This window comes from Sphaeramia orbicularis, chromosome 2, assembly GCF_902148855.1.
Source record: "Sphaeramia orbicularis chromosome 2, fSphaOr1.1, whole genome shotgun sequence".
Lineage (NCBI taxonomy): Eukaryota > Metazoa > Chordata > Actinopteri > Kurtiformes > Apogonidae > Sphaeramia > Sphaeramia orbicularis.
The window spans coordinates 27,261,761-27,275,492 of NC_043958.1; the positions used below are offsets into that span (position 1 = coordinate 27,261,761).

Sequence of the window (13,732 nt, forward strand, 5' to 3'; positions counted from 1 at the left end):
ACTCTTCTCAAACTTTATGTTCTAAGAAAAAGTAAATCTACCATATGTAATGTTATTAAGTCAGTGATCACACTCCTTTTACCACAAAGCAGATGTGCCATTCAGTTATATCCACATATGTCTTTTTTCCCCATCGATGGTCGGTACACTTTTTGTTGCAGTTTCCAGTCTGCAAATGAAAGATTTTCTTTTTTCTGAGCGATGAAAGAGGAGATGTGGCTGCTGTTAGGGTCATAACACTGTTAGAGCACAGTGGTGTTGAGAGTCTTTACAGATGTTTTGTTCACCAGATAAGAATAATCTGTTTGCCTCAGCAGGCTCGATGTTTCTAAGCATGTTTGTGTGTCATGCATGTGTCACTCTTCATTTTTTCCCCCCGTATGACCGTGTGTGTGTGCGTAGACATGTGTATGCGTGTGCAGGGCTGTCTTTGAGGAAGGAACCCCGCGTCGAGCCGGGTGATTAGGCACGCTGTGCTAGTCACAGGAAATGGAGTAGCTGACGGACAGGCCGAGTGCATTATAGATGAATGCCATGCGTTAGCGGCTCCAAGCCCCCGCCGAATATCTCTCAATTTCCTCTCTGAATGACAAAAGAAGCCACGCACAATTTCCTTGATCCGGAGCATTTGTTTAACTGCGCCCTACCCATTTAACCCACCCATTCAATAGTCTGTCTAGTAAAAGGAAATTTAGACAGTGTCAATTTATACAGCTCTAAGGAAGATCTGATACTGCCAGGCAGGGGCGACGATGATATGCCTGTGGAATTTAGTTAGAGATTTATACTGGTTAAATCTTCTGCAAGCTAAATTTAGACCTGGAGCTATCATTAAATACACTTTTCAGATCCTACCCTAATATTTTTTAGCATTTCTACGCAACATTAAAACCTCAATTTCTGTTTTTTTTCTCTCCAAATCTGCTGCTCTTAATATCTCAGAAGCCTCCACAAAGACATCCTGATTTCAAAGTTTGATGGTCGAAGCTGAGAAAACTTAACACGAGGGCGAAGTTCACTGATTACAATGAATATTTGATTTTTTTTTTTAAAGATGCTGTCATTTGTCAAATGTTCTTATATTGCAGCTCGACGCTTAAATGTCTCCCAGCTGTCATCTTTACAGCAATCTCTTTTTCCCCCTTTACTGTCTTTGAGTTAGTGACAGCTCATCTCTCCCGGTCACTGCTCACCGTCTAGACTTTGAACTCACTCTGTTTACTCCGTTATCTGTTGTTGTTGTTGTTGTTGTTGTTATTGTCGTTGCTTTTTCCGACAGACTAGTCGTTGTAATGGTAAGCTGTGGCTGAGCTTGAATCGCAAGCTTCAAAGACATCGTTTTGGGCTTCGTGGTTATTTTCAGAGGAAAAAGTCTGGCACAGAGAACAGATTTGTTGTCTCTAACAGGGATAGAAGAGAAATTCAGTTTCGCGGTTTAAGTTTTGGGTGTTATTAATTTGTCTCTTTTGTTCATTTTGTGTGGCTTTGACTGAAATGAATCAGGTTTCTGAACAATTTAATCTTTTTTTTTTTTTTTTTTTTTTTCATATTGATGTTTTTTTTGTGGTCCACCATTGCTGCTCCAAAGAGGTGGAATTACACATTCACAAATGCAAAGAGAGAGAGTTTTGATTGCAGTGTCTGACACCAGCTCATGACTAATTTCGTAATTAATTGCCTTTTGGAGGACCTAATCACATTATTTGACTCTCTACTGTAGGTTGTGTGCCAATACAGCGTAGCCTGTGGCTTAGTCACAGTGTTCTGGACTCATTAAAAAGGTGGTCCGGAGGTTGTCAAACACACACACTCAGACCTGGGAGAATACACACACTAACATAAAACATTAACCACATATACTGCATATTCAGTTATACTATAGCAGCATTTTTTATCTTTTTCCTTCATACGTGTAGTGATTGTGAGGTTAAAAGATGCCCTCTGGTGTATTTGATAAGGATTTGAATAACTGGCTGCTAGATTTCCCTGGTGGTGTATGAAAACAGGTTTCTCTTGATGAAGTTATCGCTTGTCTTGCAGTTCTATCTCCTCCTCCATCCTGTCAAACACAGACACTGAAACAGATTTTTTTTTTAATATTACAAGGCAGTTTGTTTTTGAAGGTCTTCTGTGTCTGTTTATGTGAGAAAGACGAGAAAGGGCATGCACATTTGTACGTCTCCATTTATGTGTGTGCCAGCATCTTCTTTGCACACACACACAAACACACGCAGCTTAATTATGACGTTACCAAAATGGGCAGTTTGCACTGACACCCCGCTTGCAGAATCACACAGCGGACAGACTTAAAAGAGCTCATTAGCTCTCTCTAAAGAGCTGTTTACTGCACATACACACACGCACAGTAATAGGCAGCTCTGTTGATGCAGATGGACGCCGAGTGTAATGAGAATGATTAGGCTTCTCTATGTGGAGGCTAGAGCAGAAAAAAGCACGAGCAGACGTGACGCTTCAGAAGGTGGAGAAGATTTCTGTTGGATGTTGTTTCAGCTGAGTGCATGATCTTTCTCCCTCTCCTTTTTCTCTGCAACATAAACACACAGCTTTCGCTTTTTACTTACTCTGACGCTCACATAGTCTTTACTGCATGCTGTGTTTGTCCAAATGCTCTGCAAATTCCTTTCAACCCATGAAATGTATGGATATGGAAGTGGATAAAAAAAAGTTTGCTGCTCCATCAGAGTGAATTAATGAAAAACAGACAAATGAATAGAATGAATTAAAGAATGAATTTTTGGCTGAGCTTGGACAAATCTTTCTTGCAAGCCATGATGAATCCAAACAGTGTTATTTCAATATTAAAACTGAAGCAAATTGGTCTCTGCATTCTTTTCATATTTTCATGAGAAGAGGCCTTGAAATTTTGGGGTAAATGAATGGGCAGCATTCAAAGCAGCTGACACTTTTTGTTAACATGCGCAGCAAAACAGTGTGAGGGCCATTTGTGTGGATTTTGATCCAAATATTGTGCTCCATTTTCCTGTGCTCGCATTCATAACATTAAAACTGAATTCAAGGTTCAGACGGTGAGTAAAGGAACCTCCCGAAGTCAAACTACCTTGAAAATATTGCTTTTAATTCTCATGGTCGACCCCGCCCACTCTGCACCACCACATTAAGTGACTTTGCTTCACTCGTTGCCCTTGGTTTACGTCACATTGAATTAGAGGATGCACCCTGAATGATACCAAAGTCAATCCTGCTCCATCTCTTCCATATGTTTTGTAGAAGGAGCAGTGAGTTCAAAGCGCTCAGTTCAAAGCATCTGTCCTCATTTGAATAACGTAGAGTAATCGCTATTACCTTATTTAAATAGTGCAAGTTATCATTTGGCCTTCATTTGCATTGCAGGGGTAATCAGTGCGTCTCTGCATTAACCTCATTATAGAAGAGATGAAAGCCCTGATGGAGCCTGACACAGTCTTTTATATATGTTATCTTTATTAATGATGGAATTAGGAAGATTCATGTTTCTTTAAATGGAGGACACATCACAGTTTGATGGAGTGTCAAACTCTGTGGAGGGAAAAGTGCATGTTCCATAACTTATTTTTTTTTTTTTTTTTGCATGTGTCTTAAGTGCCTCTGGTTATTTGTACACCCCACTACAAGATACTAGCGCTTCTCTTATTCTTTCTGTCTTATTATAGCACTTTGGCTTATTTGCCTAGCATTTTTTTAAACTCATCTAATCCTGATCTTTAAGCTAATACTTTGTATCTGCAGGGGGCTAATGGGGTCATTGATCAGCGCCCAAGTCCGCCAGGTGCTGAGTCTCTTATTGTCAACTGTAAAACTCTCCAGCGATGAAAGCCAAGATCTCACATCCTCCTTTTCTTCTAACTTGCCAATTATTCCACCATTGTGCACTCTTGACAAATTCCCACTTCACTCGGTATTCACAGCTTCAGCTCGTAATTCTGTCGGACCTGTGCTATGAGAAGGGGACTTCATTATTAAGTTGGTAACGCGACAAGGTCAAGCACACGGCGACGTTTTTGTAATTCCTTGATCACCAATAGAGGTCAATAATTAGATTACTGAATGAAAAATCACTCAATGCCCCTTTAAATGACTGGTAAAGATGGATATTTTTGCAGCAGAATCAGAATCAAGAAGCACGCCGAAGCTTGACCCCACAGCTGAAAAGATGCCCTACTGTGTAACTTGCTGTTTACCAGTGTAAAATATTATTATTATTATTATTACAGTTGAGCTATATATTTTTTTTTGTGTTTTTTTTTGTTTTTACCTATTTGAATCAAAACTACAGCGATTAATGATTAAATAATACAAAATATGCCTGCAGATATTACATAGTATTGAGGTATTGATGAGAAGACGTTTTTATTTTTGTCCTTACAAACTTAGAAATCCTAACTTTTGCTGCAAATGAAAGTGTTTTGCAAGATTAGCAACAAACCACATGTGCTGTTTAGTGTGAATTAAATCAATAGTCTCGCATTGAGGAATTATAAGTATAGGTGCAATGTTTTGGTATCATGGAGAGATTTTCTGAAATTTTTTAAAATTAGTGTAGCTCAGGTGTAGTTGATATGCAGCGATAGAAGATGAACGAATAAATATCTTCATTGTCATTGTACATGTACAACAAAACTGAGAATGCTGTCCTTGAGGTGCATGAAGATGAAGGTGTTTTATTGACTTCATAGATATTTTACCATTGTTTTAGTGAGCATAACAATATAGAAAGGACTACAAAAACTCCAAAACACTATCATTAGTCTTGTTTTTTTTTTTTTGTTTTTTTTTCCCTTTAATACCTTTTTAAAAATATTTCAGAGCCTGAATGTTTTAAAAGATGACGTTATGATAAAATACAGACACATTTGAAAGTCCTTTCACAAAGATGTTTGTGAAACTTGCCTGGCACTCTCATTTTGTTCAGATTTCCTTACTTGTAATTTTCTCCCTGCCCTTTTGTAATGCTACTTTCTCTTAATATATTTTCAATATTAAGCCTACTAGCAAAGACAAAACTTTTTTTTTTTTCCGCTCAGCTCTTTGTCTGAGGCGTTCCCTACTCAGTGTACTGGGAGGGTGACAGGCTTGCCATCCCCTTGCTAGACTCCCCTCGGCTAAAATGTTGTAAATTAACACAATTAGCAGATCGCCATTCTGCTAATTAGCCACTGGCGTCTGCCGAGAGATGGCTAGATAGGAGAATCAGAGAGGAAATAGGAGTCTGGGGATTCCCCCCCTCCTTTCCTATGTTGTTACCAAACAAACACAGGGCCCCAGAAAACAGAGCAAGAGAGTGTGAACGTGTATGTGTTTGTGCTTTGTGCTTTTTTTGTGTATGTCTGTGTTTGCAGTCGCATAAATGGATGAGACGATGGGGAGATTTGCTTCTCCATGAATGGACTGTATTGTGTATGCGCTGCTTTACTCGCACAGGCACAAAAACACACACATAAACCAATTCTGAAGCCGGCATTGCTCACCAGACCCCCAACTGTGGATCTCTACATGCAACCGCTGCTAGTCAATAAGTCGGAGGAAGCAGCCTAAATGACACCGATATTATCCTTTATTTGTGTGCACTAAGTCAAATCAAACGGGGTTCAATCTGCCGTGCGGCTGCTGTGATTACGCCCCGTCCAGCCTTTGATAGCGCCATGGCTTTGATAGTGAGACAACGATGGAGTCGCTGTGTGACTGTCAGTGTTTGCAGATGGCATTGGCTGGGATTAAAGGAAACAGTGGCTCTCCAGCCTCCTGAGGCAATAAAGGGGAGAGCCAGGTGAGTGTGTCTGAGATGAGATGGAGCAAAGAAGGAGGGAGGGGAGGCGATGAAGCAAGCACAGAGGGAGTAAATAAGAGGAGGGTAGCTGCGAAGAAAGAGCAGAAAGGGAATGAAAAGAAAAGATATATATCGAAATAGAGCCAGAATAAAAGGCGGTGAAGAGAAATAAAGAGGGATGTAGCAGGAGGGGAGGTGGAAAATGGATGACAAAAAAGCAAAAAGAGAGACTGAGAGGGAAGACAAGGCAGCAGGGAGGCATGAAGAAGAGAGGCAGACAGAAAGGTAAAGAGAATGGTGGAGAGAGAGGAGGTCAAGGTGGAGCAGTGCAGACAGGAACTAAGCTTGAGACACAATGTGTTGTAATTCATAGCTCGCTACAGCTCCTGTGTGCGTGCCTGTGTTTGTCCGTCTGGGTCAGTGGATGTGAGCTTGTGTGTGTGCGTGTGTGCGCGTTAGCACGCCTGAGTGCAGGCATAGATAGTTTTTTATTTTTTTTAAACGCCTGTGTGTCTGAGCACAGTTTTGTGGGTTTGTGTGTGTGCGCTCGATGAAAGCGGCATGAGCAGAGGGGGGTGGAGGTATGACTGTGTATGTGTATGTGTGTGTGTTGCTTTGTGGGCACTCAGCGAGGCACATTTTCAAACCCATCTCCAGCCACCTCAGATGAGCCGGGGATTATAGAGTGACCCTCCATGCCTCTGTCTTATTGGTCTGGCCAGGGTGCATTAGGCTGCCGTAACCAACCATCCCTCTGCACCACACTATACCTGCCAACAGACTCTCTGTCCTCTTTACTGGAGGATCTATAGGAATGAACACGTCTCATGGAATCGGAAAGAAAAATAAAAGCGCTTGATATATAAATAAATAAAGGAACAAAAGCGATTAAGGCCTCATCCGCAATATGGATATTTAGCAAAACAATTCCATGTATTCAGTGCATTCAGTCCTCTCATCCTGTCACCAGTATCACTTAACCACAGATGTTTTTATGTACCTTCTAATGCGCAGATTGCTAAAACCTCTGTTTATGTGTATGTTGTATGTGTGGAAACAATACTGTCACATCTCAATTCATACATTCTTATTGTTGTTTGTGCACCTAAAACATGCACAACCAGGTTTACAACAACTTGGCATTGCTGCATTACTTCACCAGAGAACAAAAATGTTTGCATCTGCAGTTTTTGTTGTAAAGCCAGGAAACGCATGCATAGAATGATCTTCTTGGATGTTTGGGGTGTTGTTGATGAAGGTTTTATTGACACTTGCTGGTTTGGAACAGAAACTAAAAGTGTGGAAACATGACGTGTAACATTTTTGTTTTGTTTTGTTTTCAAAACCATGCTTTAACATTTCAACACAGTCAAATCAAACAGAACTGTTTACGCTTAATATAACATATTACCTTTATTAAGAAACACTTTTGAAAATAGTATTTTTCTACTTGATTTTTTTCAGTGTAACTCTAGGTTTTCCACATATTTTATTTATTCAAAGTTGAAATGTATTTAAAAACTAAATTAAAAAAAGTCAATCTCTCAAAAAATAAATAATAATAGAGGGGTGACATTTATCTGATTGAGGAATAGGCTTAACAAACCTCTAGGTGAATGTCCCCTTTTTAATCGACTATTTTCTGTACCCAACAGTTTGAAGCTGTTGTCATTTTAAATATTGTCAAAATAATTTCAGCGCATCAGTGTGTTCTCATGTGTCTCTGTTTTATCTTCTTTTAGGCTTAAAGATGCAGTGGACCCCCGAGCACAGCCAGTGGGCCGAACAGCATTTTGACATCTCCTCCACAACGCGCTCACCAGCCCACAAGGCAGAGGCCTACAGGGCGGTGCCCGGCCACCTGCAGCGCTCTGCCACCTACCAGTATGCCTGGGCGAATGACGACATCTCTGCTCTTACTGCGTCCAATCTCCTCAAAAAATATGCTGAGAAGTATTCCGGTATTCTGGAGATGCCGGGCTCCTATTCGGAAGCCCCCGGGGTCCCAGGAGTGATGAACGGGCGTAAAGGTGAATCAGAGCCCTGGCAGGATGGCGTCTACCCCATGAGCTGCATCCCAGAGGGGGTGTCAGTCAGGAAAGGAGGGGTTGCGGCGGCTTCAGAGGTGGTGTCTGGCATGTGCAGCTCCCCAGGCTTGGCCTCCAGTACCCTGAGCGAGCCCAGCTACTCCAGCAGCAGCTGTGGGAGCCACACAGCCACAGCCCTCCACTCCTCCTCCATGCCCTCTCAGGAATACGGCCCGGCATACAGCGGCTCCTACCTGCACAGTAGTTACAGCTCCCAGTCCGCCCCCACCCCAGCAATCCCCTCCCCTCTGCACAGCTCTGGACTTCTGCAGCCCCCCCCCTCCACCACCCTCCCACCCCACTTTAGTTCCTGCTTACAACGGAGGCTCCCCCAACTTGTCCAGTTATAATTACCCCCCAGCAGGCTACCCAGCCCAGAGCTCAGTCGGGCCAGGATACAGCCCAGGGGGAGCGCCCCCTCCCTCCTCGTATCTCCCCTCAGGCATTGCTGCACCAACGCCGCTTCCCCCCTCTTCTGCTTTACCTGGATACCCATACCAGAGCCACAACCTGACCCCCATTGCCCCCACCCCTCTCAACAGTAGCTCCTCCAACTCGCTGAAGAGGAAAGCCTTCTACATGACAGGCCAAGGAGAGATAGACTCCTCTTATGGCAACTTTGGCTACGGGCAGGCTCGAAGCTCAGCTGAGAGCCCCATGTACAGGGTAGCAGACAGCAGCAGCTCAAATGGAGGCTCCAACAGTGCCAGCGGTGGTGGATTTGACAGGAGTGCCGACAAGTCATCTTTACCTTTTAATCCTCAGAAACAGTCCACAATGCCATCAGAGCAGCAGCAGAGGAAATACGGCAGCCAGGCAACAGGTGGGCCACTCACTCCTCCAGCGTACGTCTCCTCCACCCTGGGGGGCTCCCGCTCTGCAGACTCCCTCGCCAGCTTCACCTCCCCCTCCCTGAGTGAGCAAGGTGCTGATGATCACCGTCTTCACCTCTCCCATTCAGCACCAGGGCCTACCTCTTCTTCGTCCACATCCTCATCCCGGCCTGCAGAAGAGCAGCTAAAAACCAGTGACCCTCACCTCCTAGACATGGTTACTTCTGAAATTGTTCAGCAAGGCCCCCCAGTGGACTGGAGTGACATTGCAGGTCTTGAAATGGCCAAGGTTACCCTGAAGGAGGAGGTCCTTTGGCCCATTCTGCGCCCAGACATGTTCAGCAGTTTAGGACCAGCCCCACGTTGCGTGTTGCTGTTTGGCCCCAGGGGCAGTGGCAGGACGTTGCTGGGTCGCTGCTTGGCCAGCCAGCTGGGGGCACCATTCCTTCAGCTCAGTGGTTCCACATTAGCGACAAAGTGGCTGGCAGAGGGAGAAAAAATTATCCGCGCCTCTTTCCTCGTGGCACGCTGTCGGCAACCCTCAGTACTGTTCATTAGTGAGGTGGACATGCTGTTGTCAGCCCACCTCAGCGAAGAGAGTCCCATCAATCGACTGAAGGGGGAGTTACTAGCCCAGTTGGACTCACTTCTAATGGGCTCAGGCGAGGATGGAGGTAACCAAGTGTTGGTGGTTTGTTCCACCAGCAGACCCCAGGACATGGACGAAGGGCTGCGAAGGTACTTTGCTCGGAGAGTCCTTGTTCCCCTACCGGATAGCGCAGCCCGACATCAGATTGTGAACCAGCTCCTGGCCCAATCTCAGCACAAATACTGCTTGAGTGAGGAGGAACTGGCCCTGTTGGTCCAGCGTACTGAGGGTTTCTCTGGGCTGGACCTGGCCAGACTATGTCAGGAGGCTCTTGTAGGTCTGTTGCATGTCTCTGCGCAGGGCATGGACATGTCGGGTATGATGCCCAGGGGACAGATACGGCCCCTAACTTACCAGGACTTTGAGAGTGTCTTTTGTAAATTCCAAGCCAGTATATCGCAGAAAGAGATTGACACATATACTGAGTGGAACAAAATGTTCGGCTGCAGCCAGTGAAAAGATAGATTCCGCCCTTGAGAAAAAGAGGCATCCACAATTCCTCCCCTCAGGGCAGAAGCATTGTGCTGGAGGGAAAGCACACAGAAGGCCAACACAAGCCCACTGAGTTCTCACAGGCAGGGTTTAGATGCACCAAGAGACCTGGTTTGATGAGACAACTGGCAGTTTTGCAGTTAATGAGAAAGAGTTTTAATTTGAATGCTTGACACTCCAGATAGCCAGGCACTGTTTACACATTGCAAGCAAGTTGGCTTTAGAGGAGACGCCCCAGTGTCTGTGTATATATATATATTGTTATGTTCTTGTTCTTAAGATTTAGTTGGCTATCCAAGTGCCTGAAGTGGTGCTTTCTGATTTTTTTTCTCTTTGTTTATTTGCCTCACAATCTACATTCATGGCATGAGCTGATGATTATTAAGAGCTTTAAAACTTCAGCAGTGAGTCTGAACAACAGAGATTGACAGTCGCCATAGGTGGTGGTCAATCATTCTTTATTGTCTAGCTAAAAGAAAGTAATCCATCAGGGTGGCAGTAATCTGGACCCTGACTCACACTCATCTCTTCTGATCCTCTGTCTGCAAAGTAAACAAACGTAACAAACAAAACTCAGGAAAGCGTTTGTGAATTGTACAGTACCTCAAGATATCTTGACGAAAAGCACTAAGATCTGGAATCTGAGGCAGTTTGGCAGTTTATGTCTAGCTAAGCAGTGTTACTGTAGGTGTACCTCAAATGGCCAGGATAAATAGCAAAGAGGTGACAATGAATGTACTAGATATGTTCTGGAATGAAGGAACATAATCAACAGTGAGAGTAAAAACATTATCTTCTATTCATCTTTTGTTTTCCACCCAGGGCAGGTGTTTTAGATGTCTATTTCTACTTGACCAATCCTGAAGTTTATTTCCCTAAAAACAATGTAAAATGTGTTATCCGTCTTTGTTGTTTGGGGGTTTTAAGGGACGGACAGGTGTTGGGCCGGTGGTCAGTGAATTGTATATTTATTAAAACAACCCTTATCAGCATTGTTTAGAAAAGGAGAGCTAGGCTGTATGGGTAGGCTGCATGGAGGCTCCATCAGTTTGTCATTTAATTTCTGTGCGAGATAATGGCTCATTTTCCATCATGTTAAGCATGGGAAGCCGTACGGTCTGACTAGGATGAAACTGATGCTAAATTTCCTCAAAATAAAGTAATATCAAAGAAAATATACTGTACATCTTTGTGTGGGTCTTAAACTAAATGTTCAACTTAACATCATTGGGTCTTGTTCCACCCAGTTATGTGAAAATATTCGTACGTAAAGTCAACATTCGACTAGACCAAGGGACTTTCTCCTAGTATTTAGGCTGGGTTTGATAGATACCAGTGCATAAGATATATGGCTCTTGCAGAGTTGCCTTGCTACTTACATTGTTTACCTGTATTTGATCTGGATTAGTTGTAGTATGGAAGAGCGCACATTGGATTGAAATCAGTTATTCAATACACATACTTGTATGCATTTGTAGAGCGATTTTACCCAGTATCAGGGCTATTAGTCCTTAGTTTAATAAAACTCAAATCATATAATTGATTTTAATCAACTATTTTGCTATTTATAATAAATAAATAATTTTTGCACTGATTACTTTTAAAACCTGGTTGAATCCTGGTATATCTTAAATTATGTTGCACTACTTTAAATTAAGAAAGACTCAATATAAACCTCAGTCAAGCTGTGGTTTTGTTGCACTACAACGTTAAACTGTCTGATTTTCAGACCTGAAGAACATGGCAGTGAAAAAAGTCTCCAGTAATTTATCAGCTAGCACGCAAATTTATTTTTACTTATTTATTAAATTCTAGCTGTTGTGGTTTTCATTATCTTTTAGCATTTATCTTACTTTTCCACAGTTTAAATCTAGTTTGCTGAATTTTGATTATAACTAACATTAGATCAAATTAATATTTGTTGATGCAACCTGGTTTTAGAGTCAGTTCTTCCCAGACAACTAGTCCATTTCAAATTCATGTCAGTCATTTTATTTTTTCAAGTATATTTATAAGTATTCCAGACAACATAAAGCACATAATCTAAGTGCATTTGGATTCATACTCCAGTATACTGAAGAGCTTTGAAACATGACTGAGGATTCAGCACTAGTCTTAAACTCCTTCCTCTCTGAAGGTTATCTGTTTTTGTATTACATTGGAATGTACTCGGTTTCATACAGTACATTGTCACTGTGTGAGAAGCTGTCCCTTCTGTTGTGGCATGGAACTACTTAAGATAGTTTATTGTATGTGCACTGAAGCATTTTTGTGTGGGGTATTTTTTGTTGCTGTTTTTGAAATGTCTCAATGCCATTGGCAGTGCTTGCTTTGTTTTGTTTTGTCTGTCTGTAGTTTGTCCTGGAGAGGTTTCATTTATTGCAACCACTGATCATTTAGCTGTTTTTTTTTTGTTTTTTTTTTGTGTATCACTTTTACATCATGTTGTAGTTGGTTATTTAAATTGATATCAGCGTGAAAGTAGGAGCTACATATGTGCAGGCCAGTCTGTGTTGCTATCTCTGTTTCTACTGGTGTAGGTGCCATCAGTGCAGCACCTGATGTGGGGGAAAAAGTTCTGCTGAGCATCAGCAAAATTGACGGAAGGGAAAGACAGCCAGGCAGTGTGGCAGCAGCACAAGGGGAAAGCAGAGTGGTCCGTCAGAAAACCACCCTCAAAACAATCTGTACCAGAATTCCTTCTGTCAGCAAATCCTCTGGAGAGAGACTCCCTTTAGACAGAAAAACCTACTAATGCACTTCAGAGCACACAACAACAGCACAGGCGTTCTCTCCTCATTCTCCACAGCCGACGAACAAATGACTTGAAACATACCGGTCAATGCTACGCTTGTTTGTTACGTGTTTTGTGGTCATTCTTTTTGTGTCTTGATCTTTTTCTACATGGTGGTTAAATCTAGCTTTTTTTTTTAAATCCTTTCTTTAAATGTCCAGTGAGATTTTGGACACCACAGTTCTTTTTTAAAGCATTTCTACCTCATGGCTACAAAACACACGTGGTATTTGATTTATGTCTTTCCAAATGTCAGTTTGTGAAAAATACATTGAATGAAAAAAAAAGAAAAAAAAAAAAAACAAGTGGAGAGAAAAACACCATCAAGTTTGCGCAGTCTACCTCAGATGACTGTACTTAAAACATTAAGCTGATGGTGCAACCGCAGGATGCAGCATAGCCTAGTGTGTGTCTCTGTCACTGTGTGTCAGATATGAGCTTGGCAACACACACCTGATAAAGAAAACCGAACAACGACGTCAAAAACACTCACTTTTGTGTGAGGAAGGAACAGTGGACAGTGGGGTCAACCTAAAGGTGACCTGGAAATGTATAATCCAATACATTTGCTTTAATCTTTTGTGAACTACTGTGGTTGTGCGCGTGTGAATGTGTATATACGTGGGCACACTCTTCTTTTTTTTATTTAGTGTGTTGAATTTTATAAATTGTTAGTATATATAACACACTTGCACAACTTAAAAACAGAGTGTAACGTGTTTCTGTTGTACATACCTATACATACAATACAAATGCACCACTTGTTTATATGTGTGAATATGTTGCCATACTTGCAGTCAATTTAAATGTATTTTCATGTAATCTGAGGTACAAGCAGCAACAAACGATTCATTAAAGACATTTTCTTGGGAGATTATATCTTGTACATCTCTTTTTTTTTTAATGTCCGGAGTCACATTAAAGCTTTAAAAACAGGTTTTGTTTATCAGTAAAACAGAAAAGTAAATGCATTGTCCTGCCAAAAAATAGCCCAGCTGAAAAATCGCCTTAATGAGCCTTGAGTTAGTCACCCTTGTGTACAATTATAAAATCATTGGTGTTTCGCAGGAAGCCAGTGCTGTCGCTTCTCTC

General features: G+C 42.2%; 1 protein-coding gene across 1 annotated transcript in view; it reads left to right on the plus strand.

Annotated features, from left to right (window-relative positions):
• LOC115435889 (fidgetin-like) overlaps positions 1 to 13,517 on the plus strand; it is a 38,017-nt gene extending 24,500 nt beyond the window's left edge. The window contains 2 exon segments of the mRNA XM_030158503.1: positions 7,528 to 8,143; positions 8,145 to 13,517. Of these exon segments, the coding sequence (XP_030014363.1) occupies positions 7,528 to 8,143; positions 8,145 to 9,810 (2,282 nt within the window). The 3' untranslated portion in view covers positions 9,811 to 13,517.
• Positions 13,518 to 13,732: the final 215 nt, after the last annotated feature.